The sequence below is a fragment of the Danio rerio genome, chromosome 9 (genome assembly GCF_049306965.1).
Source record: "Danio rerio strain Tuebingen ecotype United States chromosome 9, GRCz12tu, whole genome shotgun sequence".
NCBI lineage: Eukaryota > Metazoa > Chordata > Actinopteri > Cypriniformes > Danionidae > Danio > Danio rerio.
Window position 1 is genome coordinate 7,456,422 of NC_133184.1, and position 20,301 is coordinate 7,476,722.

The 20,301-nt window shown below is 38.2% G+C and overlaps 1 protein-coding gene across 2 annotated transcripts in view; it reads right to left on the reverse strand.

The window, feature by feature from the left end:
* slc23a3 (solute carrier family 23 member 3) overlaps window positions 1-16,921 on the reverse strand; it is a 29,390-nt gene extending 12,469 nt beyond the window's left edge. The window contains exons 1-7 of one of the 2 annotated variants that reach the window (XM_017357754.4): window positions 16,757-16,921; window positions 13,569-13,705; window positions 13,411-13,481; window positions 9,859-9,932; window positions 9,411-9,592; window positions 4,798-4,882; window positions 369-567 (exon numbers count right to left, since the gene is read on the reverse strand). In XM_017357754.4, coding sequence (XP_017213243.2) covers window positions 369-567; window positions 4,798-4,882; window positions 9,411-9,592; window positions 9,859-9,932; window positions 13,411-13,481; window positions 13,569-13,705; window positions 16,757-16,873 — 865 coding nt within the window. In that variant the 5' untranslated portion in view covers window positions 16,874-16,921. The remainder of the gene's footprint in view (window positions 1-368; window positions 568-4,797; window positions 4,883-9,410; window positions 9,593-9,858; window positions 9,933-13,410; window positions 13,482-13,568; window positions 13,706-16,756) is intronic. The other variant, XM_073912482.1, reaches the window with a different exon arrangement.
* Between the last annotated feature and the right edge of the window lie 3,380 nt (window positions 16,922-20,301).

The window sequence follows — 20,301 nt, forward strand, 5'->3', positions numbered from 1 at the left end:
CTAACACTGCTAGCTTAGTAGTAACCTACTAAATAGCTGTTTATTAATAGTTAGTAAGGTAGAAGTTGGGTTTAGGTTTTGGGTAGGATTAAGGATGTATAAGACTGTGTAACAACTAACGAATAGATAACATCCTAATAATAGGCAGGTGATAAGCCAGTAGTTAATAGCATGACTTGTGACCTAAACTAGTGTTACCAAATACTCTTATACTTGCAAATCATTTATTAGCAATTAGCTTATGACTTGCGTGAGAATCCATCTCTTAAACACTGTAAATTATTCTATTCATGATACAATTAGAGTTTTGAATGATCAGATCCTCTGCTAAAACTGTGCAAGTAAAACTGAAAAAACATGTCCATTACCAGGAAGGGGAAAGTCCAGCCAGGGCAGAGAGCCATTGTGAATGATGAGCTTGTGGATTGATTGTGGACTGTTTTGGTACTGATTGAAGGTGGCGTTTGTGTTTATTGAGATCATCTCGGTCACTGAGTTGAGATGGACGTGACCCCAGTGTGAAAGTGCTGCACAAACCACCCAAGTCACCATCACAGACAGAAGTACCTGTACGGGAAGGAGACATAGAAGACAAATATATGCGTTACTGAGAGTGTAGTGCTAATAAACATTTTTTGACATACAGAAACAAAGTCATGTGAAAAAGTTAGGACACCTTATTACATTACATTTTTCCATATAAGGACATCACAAAATTTGGGAGGTCTTAAAATCTGTTAAATAATTAATGACATGGTGTGAGATGTCAAGCAATGTTTTGTTTTTATCTTTGAAATTTTAAGACCTTACAAGGACCATGTAGTTTTTTGTATGATTGTCATATTTTAAGATGGAAAAGCATGAAATTCAATAGTCTGTGTCAACTTTTCTCATCACTACAGGGACTGAAAAGATAGTTCAGGGTAATATATACACTGCTAAAGATTTTTGAAAATGAGACAGTATTTCAACCCAAGCTCATTCTGAAAACGTAGTCCTGTGGACGTTTCTGGAGGCTGCGAAATACGTCCCGGGTGGTACATATGGCTGCATTTAATTTTTTTAAGCGAACGCTACGGGGCTGTGTGACGCTGTTCCCTTTTGGGCTTGCCGGCTGACTGTTTACCTCCGTGTGGAGGGCTTTCCCGCCGCAATCAGTTTGTTCGGTCAGCTCATCGTGTGCGTCGGCGGACTTCAGATACAGAGAGGAGGAGTTGACAAAGGTGTCCGGGTTCGAGTCCGATACCTCCCGGGACGTATTTTGCGGTCTCCAGAAACGTCCGCTGGACTACGTTTTCAGAATGAGCCTGGGTTGCAGTATTTAACTGTAATGTGAACTACGTATATCTTACTGTAAAGTATGCTACTGTATTTTAAAATTGCATTGTGAAAATGGCTGTATATTTACAGCAAAAATAAACAATGCTGTAAATAGATATACAGCAAAATAAATGGTGCAAACGTAAATACAGTATTTCTGCTGTAATTGGTTTACAGTAAGTTACTGGCGAACTGCGGACAGTAAGTTACTGTAGATACAGGAGACTGAACTACAGGAAACTGTTAACAGTGTTGCTCAAAACCCACATGAACCATAAGTTGCTGAGACTTTTAGGTATGTATAGGGATGTGCATCCAACTGAAATGGGATATAGATTGGGGGTGGTGCTTTCTTGTTGCGCATCATTCTTTCATCTGGAAGGGCATCCGCTGCGTAAAAATGTGCTGGATAAGTTGGCGGTTTATTCCACTGTGGCGACCCGGGATTAATAAAGAGACTAAGCCGACAAGAAATGTAAATTGGGAGTGGAGTGTAATGGAAATTGTTTTACTGCCTATAATTTTATTTACAGAAAATCAATATTACCCTTAAACCGCCAGTAGGTGGCGATAATAAGTCAAAATGATAGATTCATTAAATGTGCTCTATTTAGGTTTTCGACTCTTTTAAAGCATACGAATAGAATAATATAATTGCAGATATTTAAGAGACATGCTAAGTTGACATTTATCTGAAAAACAATGCTAAATTCAGTTAATCTCCTTTAAAAATGGTCATTCAGTGTCGGAAGTCTGTCTTTGTTCTGGTCTCTATCACCTGCCCACTGTCAGTTTATCCAATTCTATTTCTGAACTTTTGAAATTTGTGTCTTGGCACAAGTCAATAGTTTTTAAAAGTCCAAATATGTACCTACAGCTACACACAAACACCACATTAACACATCGGCACAAACTCAAATAGATGAACTAGACATGCAGACACAGTGTCTACTTTAACACAGCAGAGGAAACATTTAAATAAGATTTTAGTTTGAGCTTACGATCACTCATGAAAAAAGCCACAAACTGTTTCCCATAACCTTTGACAACATTCAAGCTCATATTGAATTAAGAACACTTAAGTCAAAGATCACTGTAACACAAGGCACCTCTTCGTTGGGAAACTTTGCCCAGATCAATGACATAATCTTCTTACAGGCCAAACATCAGTCTAATGTACTGCAGGTTAAGAGATCGAACACCAGCTCGAAACTGGAAATCCTATAAATCATGACTCAAGGTGTCTGTGTTACACTTGGGCTGGAAGTAAAAGTAAACTTGAGTTCTGTTAATGACGTACTAAACGCTGGAATAAACTTTTTTATACATTATTTAGATTTTCGTTAACCCAACTGTTAGGTTTGTCCAGGTTTTTGGATAATTATGAATACAGAAAGTAATGTCCAAACATGTTTTGAAGTTCACATTGTTGTTGCTGATAAAATATAACACTGAAAACATAATTTAAAATATTTTTCAGTTGGATAGATATTAATTAATACATTAAAATATCATTAATATCATTAAAACAACTTTACCGAAGCCTCTCTACTTGACAGTTAGCCTCACGTGTCCACCATGTTTGTAGTTTGTTTACACTTTGTACCCGAGCTGTTAGTTCTAACAGAATTCACATTTAATGCTCGATGTATTGAAAATGGAAACAGTACTGAAAATCTGACTTAAGCAAAAGTACCATTACTTGCCTAAAAATGTAGTGCAAGTAGACTAAAAGTATCTGTTGTAAATATTACTCAAGTATGAGTAAATAGTAGACCTTCCAAGAGTACTCAAGAGTAGTGAGTTTTACGCTGTAGAAAGCTGATGCATTTACGTAATTTGTGATTACATTTAAGTAATTTGTGGATGTGTGTAAACGTAACATTCTGTAGTGCATTTAGTTATTGCCCAGCAGGCACTCAACATTATAAGACGTTAATATTTGGTCAGATTTAGGTTGTGACGTCAGGTGACCAAAATTTATTGTCCAGCCAGCTTCTAAAGACAACATTCTTTTGATGTCCAATAACAACGTCTAACGGCATTGATATTTGGTTGATTGTGTTGGAAAGTGACCAAAATCCAACATTGAGCCAACGTCTTAGTCCAACATTATATTGACATCAAATACTGACATTTATTCATTAGGTATGGCAACCAAAATCCAACATCTTATAGACGTCACAGTGGTAACGCCCGCACATCGTCAAGCTGTAACATCATTAGAAGTTGATATTTGATTGGTTTTAGGTTGGACGTTAAACATTGACACTGCCTGATGTGAAATTTTGACGTCAACCCGATTTTCATTTCCAAACAAATTGCAATGTCCCCATGACATTGGGGTACAACATCAATCTGACGTCATGTTGACGTCTTGTGCTTGCTGGGGGTGCAAGGTAATTTCAGTTATCATACAGTAAACATTCGTCATCATCTTATGAGTGACTTGCATCTAAACAGTCTCTGGATCATGGCGTGTAAAGATTTTGGACATCTTTTGGACACTTTAAATGCTTCCAAACAGAATGCTGCAATTATAAATCACCCATGTCTTGAGGTAGCTCACCATCCATAGACAGGAAAAGATAAAGTAGTAACTGAAGGTTGAAGGAAAGTAGTGGAGTAAAAGTACCGACACAGCATTAAAAATTAACTCAAGGTAAAATAAAAGTACACATTTTTAAAACTACTTATTAAGTTACAATTTCTGAGAAAAACTATTCAATTACAGTAATTGGAGTGTTTGTAATTAGTTAATTTAACCCTGCTAAAAAATCCAACTTAAACCAGCCTAGGCTGGTTGGCTGGTTTTAGCTGGTCGACCAGGCTGGTTTTAGAGGGGTTTTGGCCACTTCCAGGCTGGTTTCCAGCCATTTCCAGCCTGGTCTTAGCTGGTTAGGCTGGGAGATGACCAGCTAAAACCAGCTTGACCACCCTAGCAGGCTGGGAGCCCAGCCAAAACCAGCTATGTCCAGCTTAAACCAGGCTGGTCAAGCTGGTTTTAGCTGGTCAATGGCTGGAAACCAGCCTGGAAGTGGCCAACACCCCTCTAAAACCAGCCTGGTCGACCAGCTAAAACCAGCCAACCAGCCTAGGCTGGTTTAAGCTGGATTTTTTTAGCAGGGACACCACTGATTGGGGTTAAATTTAGATTAAATTTAAACTTCAAATTTCTACCTGAAATAGTAAACCATCCAGAAACTTTTGGCATACTCTTTTCGACATACTGCGGTTTGACACATAATAATTCTATTTTCAAACACTATTTAGGATGGAGCTGTGTTTGTGGTGCAGGCACTGCTACGTTTATTAGCACTATTACAACACAATATGGTAATGTGGTAATGTTATTTCAACTAGATCAGTGTTTATCAACCACATTCCTGCACGACTACCAACACTGCACATTTTTTTTTTTACATGTAACCATTTACAAAGATTTCGACAAGATGCCTTGTGCCTGTTCAGACTTACAGAGAGTCTCCTGCAGACGGACAACACAGAAAGATGCAGAAAAGAGTGAAGATGCTGAGACAGGATTACTAGTAGAACAACTGCCCTGAAACAAAACAAAACAAACAGAGAGAGAGAACTTAGTATCAGTGTTTTACTGCAGTCACATAGTAAATTGGCAAAAGCAAACAGTCAAAACACTCGCAGTAAGGTTGCATTTGTTAACATTAGTTGACAATATTTGTTAATTAAACATAATGAAATGTACATTTAGAGCACTTAACCTTAGCATTTCATAAATGTGTAAATGAGGAAACATTTTATCACCTACATAATATAAGTCTCCATGATTTTGTTTGCTCACATTGCTAGTTTTGTGGTGAACAATTCATCTGTGCATGTCATTAAGAAAAGATACAATAGTTTGTCTCTCTAATTTTTCATTGAAATCTGACATTGCACTTGTGTGTTTTCAGTTAATTTATCAGATGACCTGATTTTGTGGTAACGGGTGTGGCTAACTCTGCTTTCCCTGCTGAAAAATCTAGCTTAAACCAGCCTAGGCTGGTTGGCTGGTTTTAGCTGGTTGACCAGCCTGGTTTTAGAGGGGTTTTGGCCATTTCCAGGCTGGTTTCCAGCCATTTCCAGCCTGGTCTTAGCTGGTCAGGCTGGAAAATGACCAGCTAAATCCAGCTAAAACCAGCTTGACCAGCCTGGTTTAAGCTGGACATAGCTGGTTTAGGCTGGGCTCCCAGCCTGGCTAAGCTGGTCAAGCTGGTTTTAGCTGGTCATCTCCCAGCCTGACCAGCTAAGACCAGGCTGGAAATGGCTAGGAAACAGCCAAAACCCCTCTAAAACCAGCCTGGTCGACCAGCTAAAACCAGCCAACCAGCCTAGGCTGGTTTAAGCTGTTTTTTTCTGCAGGGTTAACTAACGGAAATGATGAGAATGAAGTGTCTGTTAGGTTGTAACAAAGAGCATAGAATCACCAAGAGGCGACACTCTAGTGCGATTTAGGAAACAGCCACTAGATGCCGCGGCGGCCATTTTGGAATGAAAACTCCAGTAGAACAACAGCATATTATAAGTCTGTAAAATAAACTATTAAAAGTGCTGATGATTGTGATAGTAAGTGTTGTAATGTCGTCTTTCAGGTTGTATCTCAGCTTTAATGTACTCTTTAAATAGATTAATAAAAAACAAAGTAGCTGCTTGTCATCGCAACAGCAATAAGATCCAATGGAGAGCTGACCGCTTTCACTCTAAAATGGCGTAATCCGCGGCTGTTGCTGGGCGCTGCTGTTGCAATGGAATGTTCTATTGAGTGTCGACTCTTGGTCATTCTAAGCTCTTTGGTTGTAATAACTCTTCTAAAACCCTTTTCCCCATCTTTCCGAATGAAATGCCTACTTTACTACATCCAATCAGCTCGCAGTAGTAAGAACAAGCCACGCCCAATGGTTGCTTATTGAAAATTTTGTTTCTCTAGGAACTGCATCACGTTACAAAAAGAACAACAATCACAGCTTCTGGTTCACGGGAACGTTAACAAATAATTTAACAAATGCAGTATTATGCATTATTGTTTAGTATCAGTAAAACACAACAATATTTGGTTAATTGGATTTTCATTAACACAAACAACTATAGTGTTCAGTTTGGATAAGGTTTGGTTTTAAAAATAGCTTCGTTTTTTTGTTTTGTTTTTAGGTTGTTAGTGTGAAAATTGCTAAACATGGCAAAATAAAAGAGTTTACACTGCAATAAACAACAGTAGTGGTGCCATCTATTATTAGAGAATATTTTTTAAATTTGCATATTGTTGGAAATGCTTATTGCATTTGATTTGATCAAATATTTGGTTAAGCTTTTATGTCCAACTTGCCGGCAGCTAGCTCTCTGCAACTCTCACATGGTCGCCCACTGAAGCTAAGCAGGGCTGCGCCCGGTCAGTATCTGGATGGGAGACCACATGGGAAAGCTAGGTTGCTGCCGGAAGTGGTGTTAGTGAGGCCAGCAGGGGGCGCCCAACCTGCGGTCTGTGTGGGTCCTAATGCCCCAGTATAGTGACGGGGATGCTATACTGCTCAGTGAGCGCTGTCTTTCGGATGAGACGTTAAACCGAGGTCCCGACTCTCTGTGGTCGTTAAAAATCCCAGGATGTCCTTCGAAAAGAGTAGGGGTTTAACCCCGGCTCCCTGGCCAAATCTGCCCACTGGCCTCTGCCCATCATGGCCTCCTAACCATCCCCATATTCCAATTGGCTTCATCACTGTCTCCTCTCCACCAATCAGCTGGTGTGTGGTGTGCGGTCTGGCGCAAAATGGCTGCCGTCGCGTCATCCAGGTGGATGCTGCACTCTGGTGGTGGATGAGGAGATTCCCTCGTTGTGTGTAAAGCGCTTTGAGTGCCAAGAAAAGCGCTATATAAATGTAAGGAATTATTATTATTATTATTAACTAAAGTCATCTAACAAGAGATTGTCATGCATCCCTAAGTCGAGGCTGAAGTGCAGAGGTGAACATGCCTTCGTAGTAGCTGGTCCTAGATTGTGGATTGCTCTGCCTCTCTGTATTAGGTCTATTATCTCTCTCTGTTTTTAAATCTAGGTTAAAAACTTACCTTTTTGATTTGGCATTTAATCAATAAACATTGTCTGTTTTAGCTAATCTTTTTTATTTTTCTTGGTTGTGCTGTTTTGTGCAGCACATTGGTCAACCTCTGGTTGTGTTTAATACTGCTATGTTGAAACCAGAAGTTTACATACACTGTATAAAAAGCACATAACCATTGAAAAAAGTCAGACGTTAATGTGACTAAGCCTTTTCTCTTTTAGGTAAGTTAGAATTATCAAATTAGTTTCTGTTATGCTTAACAGCAGATGATGAGAGATATTTTTTTTGAGAAATTGTTATAACTTTTCTTAAAAGTCAAGTTTACATACAATAAGATTATTCTGCCTCTGAAAAAGCTCAGATGATGGCGTCAAGGTTTTGGAAGATTCTGATTGGCTAATTGACAACATTTTAATTAATTGGAGGCACAACTGTAGAATAGTATTTAAGGAAAACTTCAAACACACTGCTTCACATGACAACATGGGAAAATCAACAAGCCAGAATCAACAACAAAAGCCAGATTACAATTAGCTAAATTACACTGGGAAAAAACAAATTTTTGGAGACATGACCTGTGGTCTGACGAACTAAGATTGAACTGTTTGGCCATAATGACCAGTGTTTGGAGGACAAAGGGGAAAGCTTACAAGCCTAGGAACACCATCCCAACTGTGAAGTATGGGGGCGGCAGCATCATGTTGTGGGGCTGTATTGCTGCAGGAGGGACTGGTCCACTTCACAGCATAGATGGCATCATGAAGAAAGAACATTTTGTAGAAAGCAACATCTTAAGACATCAGCCAGGAAAGTAAAACTTGGCCACTAATGGGTTTTCCAAAATGACTATGACACACTGCCAAATTGGTTAAAATGTGCTTTAAAGACAACAGAGTGAATGTTTTGGAGTGGCCATCACTAAGCCCTGAGCTCAATCCTATAGAAAATGTGTGAAGAGTTGAAAAAGCTTGTTCGAGCAAGACAGCCTACAAATCTGACTCTGTTACACCAATTCTGTCAGGAGAAATGGGCCAACATTCCTTCAAACTATTGTGAGAAGCTTGTGGAAGGATTTGTGGACCCAATACAATTGAACAAAGTTATACAGTTTAAAAGCAAAGCTAAAAAAATACCAAGGAAATGTTTATAAACTTTTGACTGTCTAGAAATTAATAAAAAATTCTCAAAAAATTCTCTCATTATTCTGGCATTTAGCAAATGTAAATCATTTAGGTAATCCTAACAGACCTAAAATAGTAAACGTTTAGTATGATTTACTATCAGACATTTTCTAAAAAAAAAATGGTTATGTTCCTTTTTATAGAGTTTATGTAAACTTCTGGTTTCAACTCTAAATAAAACTGACATTGACATTAAAAGGTATTTCAACCAAAATATTATATTTTATAACGTTTTTTTTTTACGAATAAATTAATGTATTTTTGTAATACTTAGTTAAGCTACACATTCAACAATCATAGTTTTAAGCAGTTGACTTGCAGTAAAATCTTACACTTATTTTATTTTAGAGGGTGAAAATATTGTTTGAATAACAAACTCAAAAGTTACTAAATATGTTTTTAAATATATCTTAATATGTTCCCAGGGTAATCACTAAAAAAATGGCAACATTGCTGTAAATCACAGGTGTCAAACTCAGTTCCTGGAGGACCGCAGCTCTGCACAGTTTATTTCCAACTCTATTTAAACACATCTGATCCAACTAATAAAGTCCTTCAGGCTTAAAACCTGCAGGTAAGAGTGTTGAAGCAGGGTTGGAACTAAACTTTGCAGAGCTGCAGCCTTTCAGAAGAGTTTGACACCTCTGCTTTAAAATAATGTTAGAAGTTATTCTTATATTTTCATATTCTTAGATGGCTAAAAACATTAAGTGTTACATGAAGTTTTAAGGATATATATTTTATTTACAACTACATTTTTATACATCATTTTATGCAAACCTGAATGGCTATTATCAGCCTGTGAAGCTTAACAAATGTGAAAAATGAGTGTCGTTACAGTATCGCCAGGCCCCAGTGATCAGAGCACAGCAGCGCTGCCTCCTTGTAGATGGAGAAACCCAGAATACACAGCAGTGGAGCCAGAACTAATGGACCACAGCGTCCCAGAGCAAAGCCCCCGAGTCCAGTCGAACCCGCAGCCAACTGAACCACCCCTGCAACCACTACCATGCCTCTCAACTGCAAACACACACACAGGATTACACTTTCATGGACAGACACTGACAACAGATGCACTTTCAAAAGAAATGTGAAATGTTCTTAATTAAATAATAATAATTATTAAATAATAATAATTAATAAATTATAAGTAAAACATTGGTTATAACATTTACAAAGGAATAGTTTGAGGTAAGTGAAAGCAGCTGTTGCTGTGCGCTGCTGTGGATTGTTGTGACAATGGAGGGTGGTCTGAATGTTCAGCACCACGGACAGCACTCCTCTACCTCTCTGATTGGGTTTGCCGGGGCCACGGGCTCCTGCGGTTCCACACACTGCCCTCTACAGGACACAGCAGACCCTGGCACACAACATATTCAACATGAACATTTGCAGAATGCAAAACTAAGTGAGATACATCCAGCTGCAGGCCCGCAGACCCACACACGTTTCAGGCCACCAGACCCAGACCCCTACATCCAGAGAGAGTCGACCCATATACGGGTAATGGTGGATCAGTTGTGGTTTTGTATCATTAAATGTGCGAATGTTAAAATGGGTTACAGAGTGTTTATTTACAATAAATTAAACACTAGATACTAGGGATGCCACGATTCTCAATATAATATTAAACCGTTCTGTACGATCTCCACGTTTTATATCTCCCCGAATTGACTGTGTGTGTCTTTAAGTCTATGAGCTGAGATGAGAAATATATAAATATATAAATATCCAATCACTATGCTCCAAAGCTAGGGGGCGCTTGACCATCATTCCACACTTTAACATGGCAAGCGGTGGTGAAGTGAGGCTGAGGCAACAGTACAAGGAAGAACCTGTGAAGTGAGGCAACAGTACGAGGAAGCGCCGGCGTCTTTCAAATCTGCAGTGTGAGGACAGTTCAGTTTTGACGATAAGTATGATGCCAATAAAAGAAAAAACGTTGAACAAAAAAATAACTGTGTGCAAGCATTGTTTTACACGTATAACCATGACTGCACATCTGCAGCGCCGTCACCCAGTAATATCACTGTCTGAAGGCAGGATAGCAGAGAAGCTAATAAAGTCCTCCAAATAGCAACAATCCCTCGCTGAATCCTTCAAGCAAACATACCTAACTGGTTCCGAGACACACATAAAAATAAAAAAGGCAGTGGGTGTGTTTATTGCTAAAGATTTGCAGCCGTTTTCGGTTATTGTAGATGTGGGCTTTTGTCATCTTATAACGGCCCATTTACACAGGGCTTCAGCGTCAACGCTTGACAGAGGCCGTGTCTGAAGTTGGGGTTGACGCGATCATCATAGCAGCGTTAATTAAATTAGTCAGCAATAGGCTACTGTCTGAGCTGGTGTATTTGCATACAGTGATCTGATTGGCTGACGCTTCTGTCGGCGCTTGAAAAGTTGAGCAAATCCCAACTTTTGCAGCAAGCAATATCTCTGAAGCAACACCGACGGATCCACAATTCAGTTCGGCAATGCCTGACGTCACCCATTTAAAGTAAATGGAAAGCGTTGAAGCTGACGCCCTGTGTGAATGGGGCGTAAAAGCACTCGATCCGTGTTACAGACTAGAGTCTCGCATATTTTCACCACTGAGATAATTAAGATTGTTTCATTCATTCATTCATTTTCTTGTCGGCTTAGTCCCTTTATTAATACGGGGTCACCACAGCGGAATGAACCGCCAACTTATCCAGCAAGTTTTTACGCAGCGGATGCCCTTCCAGCCGCAACCCATCTCTGGGACACATCCACACACACATTTACACACACACTAATACACTACGGACAATTTAGTCTACCCAGTTCACCTGTACCACATGTCTTTGGACTGTGGGGGAAACCGGAGCACCCGGAGGAAACCCACGCGAACGCAAGGAGAACATGCAAACTCGACACAGAAACGCCAACTGAGCCGAGGCTCGAACCAGTGACCCAGCGACCTTCTTGCTGTGAGGCGAAAGTGAGGCGAAATACGGATATGTTTATATGAACTCACATGTATTTATTTTCAAAATGTAGGAACTTCACCACAGCGAAATGAACCGCAAACTTACCCAGCATATGTTTTTACGTAGCGGATGCCCTTCCAGCTGCAACCCATCTCTGTGAAACATCCATACACATTCATACACTACTGACAATTTAGACTAACCAACTCACCTCTACCACATGTCTTTAGATTGTGAGCACATGGATTGTGTTATTGTTTGTGTAGCCATGTGCACTCCTGTCATGCTCACCCGCCACCCTTGTTATCTGATTATTTGTTAATTTGTCACACCTGTTTGTTTCTTGATTAGTTTGTCTTTATATGCTCTTTGTGTCTTCTGTCTTGTAATGGTTGCACAGATTCACAGCCCCCCTGAATTATTAGCCCCCCTTTTTATTTTATTCCTAATTTCTGTTTAATGGAGAGAAGATATGTTTAACACATTTCTAAACATAAGTTTTAATAACTAACTTCTAATAACTGATTTATATTATCTTTGCCATGATGACAGTAAATAACATTTGACTGGATATTTTTCAAGACACTTCTATACAGCTTAAAGTCACATTTAAAGGCTTCACTAGGTTAATTCGGTTAAGTAGGCAGGTAAGGGTAATTAGGCAAGTTATTGTATAACGATGGTTTGTTCTGTAGACTATCAAAAAAAAAAAAAAAATAGCTTAAAGGGGCTAATAATTTTGACCCCAAAATGGTTTTTAAAAAATTAAAAACTGCTTTTATTCTAGCCTAAATTGTCACGTTAGCGTGATCTAAACAGGAACAAAAACGGGTGAAGAATCCAAGTGCAGATCTTTTAATGTGAGAGTGCAGCAACAGTGACAAAAATCTCAAAATCAAAGTAACAAAGTAAAAAAACAGCAAACAAACAAACAAGAAACTAAGACAGATTAACTCGAACTAGACTTTAACAAGATCAGGAACAACATACCAAGAACGACAACAAACAACAGAGGATAAATGACTGAATATATAGTCCAGGTAATCAACGGAGATTGGAGACAGCTGTGGTTGTAAATCAGTGTAGATGACAGACCGGGTGTGTGCGCGAAAGAATGTATGGAAATGTAGTCTTTTTGGGCGCTGTAGTTCCACTCAGTGTCCATTGAACTACAGCGCCCTCAGGTGGTCACTGACAGTCATGACAGAAATAAAACAAATAAGACTTTCACCAGAAGAAATAATATTATCAGACATACTGTGAAAATTCCCTTACTCTGTTAAACATTATTTGGTAAATATTAAAAAAGGACAAAAAAAAAATCAAAGGAGGGCTAATTCTGATTTCAACTGTATATGAATGTTTAATAATATGAACATTAGGGATATATTTATGTAGGTACCAGCTCATAGGCCAATAATAGGAACCGAAGAAGCTGATAGATTAGCATAGAGGGTGATATAGGTGTAAAATGTTATGAGCATCTTTAAATATCGGAAGCAAAAGCAATCATTTAAGCATGTATGTCCATTGAATGGCAAAGAAAATGTGAAAGCCACAAATTAGGACATCTATGCAAAATAGGATTAGAAGTGGGGGTAGTGAAGATAACTAGAAATACTGAAGGAGAAACTTTTTAAAAAGGTTAAAAGTTGACCATACCATGTTAAACACCACCTTAAGATTGATAAATAAATACGCAACAGGATTATGATATTGTTGAGGAGTGGAAGAATCGGTGGAGCATGTTATTTGTACTTGCCAGAAGTTTAATAGTGAGAGGCAAACAATGAAAAAGGAACTTTCACATTATAAGTTATAAGACTCACTTTCAGAGAATACAAAAATCATTCCTGACCCCTTTTAATTGCTTGTCATTCTTACCTGACTGATCAGAAAGTAAGGCCATGGCCGGGATCAGAAAGTCCAAAGATGGAGCCTGAATCAATGGCAAACTGAGAGCACAAGAAACATTTCATTTAACGCCACAACTGCAATATATCAGCTTACCTACAGAAGCAAAAGGGTAGACGTAATCTTACCGTGATCCAATCCAGCTCTGCAGCAGTGTAGATATACCAGAGTGAAAGAGCACATAGGCCACTATTGTGTCCCTTTCTACTTCCTGAATTAATGTACAGACAACCAGAGCGCAGAGAGAAGACAACACCAACACATGCTGGAGAGAAACACACAAAGCAGACTTCAAAACTGCTCAACTTACATTCATGTTGTTCATTCATTAGTAAAAATTAGGCTGATAAAAAAGTGAACATTGAAAATCCACACCAGGCTTATTGTTATGCACTAATGTTGCACACAAGTTTATCAGCTTGCAAAGGTCATCGAAATCATAATTAGAACTTGAAAAAAATTATGAATAATTATACAGTTGAAGTCAAAATGATTAGCCCTCCTTATGTTTCCCAAATGATGTTTAACAGAGCAAGGAATTTTTCACAGTATTTCCTATAATATTTTTTTTCTTCTGGAGAAAGCCTTATTTGATTTATTTTGGCTAGAATAAAAGCAGTTGTGAGTATTTAAGAAATAAACATGTTAAGGTCAATATTATTAGCCCCTTAAAGCAGTATATGTACTTTTTTTTTCTCTCGTTTGTCACTAAAAAAAAATTACCTTAAATTTACAGTAAATTACTGGTTAATATTTGCATTGCTTTCACAGTAAATACTGCATGTAAATTCACAACAAATTACTGTGAGGTAGTTCACTGTAAATTACTGATATTATGTTACATTAAATTCATGTGAAATTCACTTCACAGTAGAGGTCTAGTCTAGTAGAGGTGTACTGCGGCAGCATTTCGTGGGGTGCAGGAATAAATTTCTAAATAAAGCGCGGGAGCGGTCAGTAACTGGTTTTATTTTGGACGGGAGTGGGTGATCTAACAATATCGCTCCAGACTCCTGAGCAAGCGAGCACGCATATGTATGTGTGTGAATGAGACAGCGTGATGCTAAGTTTTGCTGTTGTCTATGTGTGTGTGTGTGTGTGTGTGAATGAAAGAGCGCGTGAAGCTGTTTGTGTGTGTATCACTTGCTTGGTGCTTATGAGAGTGTGTGTTTGTGTGTCTGTGTTTATATGGCTTGTTATAGGCTGTCTAGGCTTTGTATAGCTGGGTGGTTTTCGGTTTTGTTCTCCCCCCGAAAACAGGCGGAAACAGTGACAACAAATGCTGAATATAAGCGGGAGCGGTCAGGTTCGGGCTAAAACCTGGCGGGAGCGGGATTGAAAATTTTGTCCCACGCAGATCTCTACTTCACAGCAGATAGTAAAGTCCATTACCATGATTTCAAAGTATGATCTTGTAGAATTAACTATATTTTACTGTGAAGCAGGCGTTCCATGGCTAGTCATTCTGACATTTACCCTGATAGAAATTTTTGTGCGCTTTTTCTCCAGCTTTGCTTCTTTTAATCATTATCTTATCTTTGATTTAAAATAACAACAGATTATTGCCACAGCTTTGTAAATCAAGTTCAATGTAAATAAAGTTCAATGTAAATCTACTTTTACAGTCAGTGAAATTGTTAGTTGTCAAATAAGTCTATTTTATATCACTTGTTCTGATGTTGACTGTCATACTGCAAGTAAACTTTTAACATTACTAAACTTTAACATTTAACTTTTCTAAACTAAAAGTAAAATAACTACATGCAAAATGAAAATGACTGCAGAAAGTAGGTATATGTATATAGGTAACAGTAATGTGCGGTTAGGGCAGTGCCTCACCTGTCATCATCCTCACCTGCCATTATGAGATGTATATTAATGTTAAAATAATTATTTGTCCACTGATCTGTGCTTTAAATGCAATTTCTGTATGATTCAAATTATTTCAATTCAAAAGCGTTCACTTCACATTAGTAAAATCCATTTCTGTGATTTTACAGCATCTTGTAAACGTGACTTATTTTACTGTGAAATAGGTGTAACCCTGCCAGTCCTACACCACTCAACCCACTCCGAGCTGGTATCAAACCGGCGACCCTCCACATGGGAGTCAGTAGCTCTACCAAGGAGGCTAAAGACCTTGGCCTCTAGCGTCTGTCGCTAGAGTACCTTTAGAGGTCAGAGGAGTGAGGTTTACCTGCAGAGCATGCACCTACTGGCTAGCCTTCGTTGCACAGGCTTTCAACTGCTAGTCATTCTGATATTTACCCTGGTTTTGAAATCATTTTGAGTGTTTAACAGTGTTTAGTTTTATAAATAAATTATTTTTGTTCCAGTTCATTCATTTTTAGCAAAGAGCAAGGTTCATTTATGTAGCACATTTCATACACTGTGGCAATTTAAATAATACTTTACATAAACACAAATCAAAGAGAGAAGTATACAAAAATAAAAACATAGTGAATAAAAACACATTAAAATGTGTTAAAACAGGGTTAAAAGAATAAAAAAAGAAAAGAAAGACATGATAATTTGATCTGTAAAGTTATGTTCATTAAATTATTTCATGTTTCCATGTTAACCTTAAAAGCCTAAAAGTGCAGTGCACCCAAAAAATGAAAATTTACTATGACATGTTGTTTCAAAATGGGATTATTTTTCTTCCAAGTTATTTTTGAAGATGCAACCAAATGGTTTTGAGGGCTGCAATAACATTATTTCTAAATATCAAAACAAGTGCCAATACTAGCCATCATATTTGATTTGTATTAATGTCTATGTTATATGAAATAAAAAGTTCCTATAACATGCAAATAATATAGCCCATTTCACAGTAATTTGCTGTAATTATGCTAATTTAATTTCACACAAAAAACAAATCAGAATACAGTACATTACTGTGAATTTTTACAGTTAAATACTGTTAAGTTATACTAATGTATTTCACTGTGAAAAATTACAGTAACATGTTGTGAAAATCTGGAGAAAAAATATTAAATGTACAGAACAATCCTTCAATACATGCAATGACTTGCCTAATTAAGCCTTTAAACTGCACTTTAAGCTGAATACAAATATCTAATAAAATATTATACTGACATCATGGCAAAGAAATGAGTTATTAGAACTATTAGTTATTAAAACCATTATGTTTAGAAATATGTTAAAGTCTTCTTTCCGTTAAACAGAATTTGAGGAAAAATGTATACAGGGGGCTAATAATTCAGGAGGGCTACTAATTCTGACTTCAACTGTATGGTATCATAACATGGCAACCACACTCAAAATACAGGAGAACTAATAAATGAATACTCACTTGTAATGCAAGGGCAAAATTCAGCAAAATTGAGGGCCTGCAATCCACATCTAGGCTCCCATTTCCTTCTGGCTTTTCTAAGTCCAAAGGTCTCTTACATCTGTCAGTCTGCACCATTGTTTTTGCCCTTCTTTCCTCCTCGTCTTACTGTAAACTTCTATTGAGGCCCTCGTATTGTTTACAGCGGGAGCTAAATTCTTTCTCTCTTTCTCCTCCTCATATGATGGCCTTTGACTCGGTTATGCAACGTGCGCTTTTTCTCCAGCTTTGCTTCTTTTAATCATTATCTTCCCATTGACTTAAAATAACAATGGATTATTGCAACAGCTTTGCTTGGAAAGCTGATATGAGGAATCTGTGATTATGCCTGACAGTAAGTTCAATGTAAATCTACTGTTACAGTAAAAGTCCAATCTCACCCTTGTGGAAAAGAAAGATTAATTGCGTCACATGCAAATATTACGACAGAAGTATTTAAGGCAAGCAGTGTCATTTTAAATCCCGTTTATTAATATTTTTGATGAAGCCCTTGTTTTGATGTTGACTATCATACAAGTTAACCTTTAACATAAAAAAGGTAAACTTCAAAAACGGTTATTTTTAAGATTACTAAAGTAAAAATAACAACTATACAGAAAATTCAATTCTACTAAAAAATGACAAAAATGCAAAAAAAAATAATAATAATTATGCAATTAAACTAATTAATTAAAATTAAAACTACTTTTTAAAAAATAAAAATATAGGCCCATTAGGTGCCCACAAAGGTCTTTAAGGGTTAATAAATTAATTAAAACGTATAACAAATAGAATGATATAAATAAATGATTATTATAATCAGTATTAAATATAAATTAGGCACTTAAAAAAAATGACATTTGCTGTTTGTCCACAATTCTTGAGTTTTTTTTTTTTTTGTGCAAACTTTTTTTTATGTTTAATCCACTTCAGTTTGTACAAATGAATAAACTAAGTTAATTCCTTCATGTTGCCTCAACACAAATCGATTATGTGGAACCCAGCATTTTGTACAGTTGGTGAGTGGGTCATAAAGCACATTTTACATGAATGTAATTGCAATTAACTGACAATCAGTTTGTATTTACAGATTTAGGTAATATGATTAGAAATTTGAGTTTCCTTTTCAAATAGTTGCCAAGTGATGTTTAAGAGAGCAATTATGTTCTTTCTTTTCTATAATATTTTCTTTCCCCGTTATAGTAAGTCATATTTCTTTTATTTTGGCTGAAATAAAAAAAGCATGATTTTAAAATTATACATTTTAAGATGAATATTATAAGCCTATTTAAATAAAATGGCTTGCCTAATTATCCTTAATTGCCTAGTTAACTTAATTATCCAGTTATTAAGTCTTTAAGTTGAAAACTAGTATTAAAACTACAGGGTGGGCCGTTTATATGGATACACCTTAATAAAATGGGAATGGTTGGTGATATTAACATCCTGTTTCTGGCACATTAGTATATGTGAGCGGGCAAACTTTTCAAGATGGGTGGTGACCATGGTGGCCATTTTGAAGTCCGACATCTTGGATACAATGTTTTTTCCAACCCGGGCTCATTGTGGAAACGTAGCCCCGCGGACGTTTCTGCGGACCGCGATTTACGTCCCTGGAGGTACGTATTCGAGCGTTTTTTTGTTTTCGCGGATCCGCGAGAGGCCGCTGTGCGCGCTTTTTTGCGTCTCGGGCGGACGCCTCTCGGGAGCGCGCGGCGTTCGCGCCTGCGCCGTTCTCGCGCGAAAAGCCGGCGGATCGAAAAAAAAAAAAAAAAGCAAAAGCCCCCGTCTTCGATTTCGACCGCGTTTTCGGATCCCGCCGCGTTCTCGCCCTTATTTTTCGGATTCCGTTTTTCATCTTACCTGATTTCCGGAACCCGCTGTTCCCCGGACTCGATCCCGGTCGTCGTCCACCGCGGCCGGCTCCTCCTCCTCCTCGTCCGGGGCCTCCGCTCCGCCGACGCAACGCTGTGAGTTAGGCGGACAAACTGATTGCGTCGGGAAAGCCCTCCACTCGGAGGCGAGCCGTCGGCCGGCGAGCGCCACACCACCCCGCAGCGTTCGCTCGAAAAAAAACCAAACGCGGCCTTTACGTACCTCCGGCCACGTAAATCGCGGTCTCCAGAAACGTCCGCGGGGCTACGTTTCCAGAATGAGCTTGGGTTGGTTTTTTCAATAGGAAGAGGGTCATTTGACACATCAAACTTATTGGGAATTTCCCAAGAAAAACAATGGCGTGCTTGGTTTTAACGTAACTATTCTTTCATTACTTATTTACAAGTTTCTGACCACTTATAAAATGTGTTCAATGTGCTGCCCATTGTGTTGGATTGTCAATGCAACTTTCTTCTCCCACTCTTCACACACTGATAGCAACACCGCAGGAGAAATGCCAGCACAGGCTTCCAGTATCCGTAGTTTTAGGTGCTGCACATCTTGTATCTTCACACCATAGACAAATGCCTTCAGATGACCCCAAAGATAAAAGTCTAAAGTCAGAGCGGGAGACCTTGGGGGCCATTCAACTGGCCCACGACGACCAATCCACTTTTTAACTGTTCATCTAGAAATGCTCGGACCTGACACCCATAATGTGGTGGTGCATCATCTTGCTAGAAAAATTCAGGGAACGTGCCAGCTTCAGTTCATAAAGAAGGAAACACATCATCGTGTAGCAATTTCAAATATCCAGTAGCCTTGAGGTTTCCATTGATGAAGAATGGCCTCACTATCTTTGTTGCCTATGGTGTGAAGATACAAGATGAGCAGCACCTAAAACTACGGATACTGGGAGCCTGTGCTGGCATTTCTCCTGCGCTGTTGCTATCAGTGTGTGAAGAGTGGGAGAAGAGGGTTGCATTGACAATCCAACACAATGGGCAGCACATTGAACACATTTTATAAGTGGTCAGAAACTTATAAATAACTCATGAAAGAATAAAGTTACGTAAAACCAACCACATTATTGTTTTTCTTGAGAAATTCCCAATAAGTTTGATGTGTCACATGACCCTCTTCCTATAGAAAAAACAAAAGTTAGATCCAAGATGGCCGACTTAAAAATGGCCGCCATGGTCACCACCCATCTTTAAAAGTTTACCGCCTTACATATACTAATGTGCCACAAACAGAACATTAATATCATCAACCATTCCCATTTTATTAAGGTGTATCAATATAAATGGCCCACCCTAGTATTTAAAAATATTGCTTTTAAAAGTCTGTTAAAACATCACTACTTTTGTAAGTGTATTCTTGCAAAACACATTATTTCTGTAATATACATATTTAAAGTGAACTCAAATATCAGGATCCATGATTACCTTGATACTTGATACTGTACTTTGTTTTTCTGTTAACTTCTGTTCTATATACTTGGATACCACAGTAGAAAGAGTTTTCTAACTGGTGAATGACATGATCTAGTGGCTCTCTGTCATCTTTAATGTGTGCGTTCGTGTGATATCAGGAGGCATGGCTTTGGACGGCAGGGGAGGCACTGTGTTTCAAAGATATTATGCTAACCA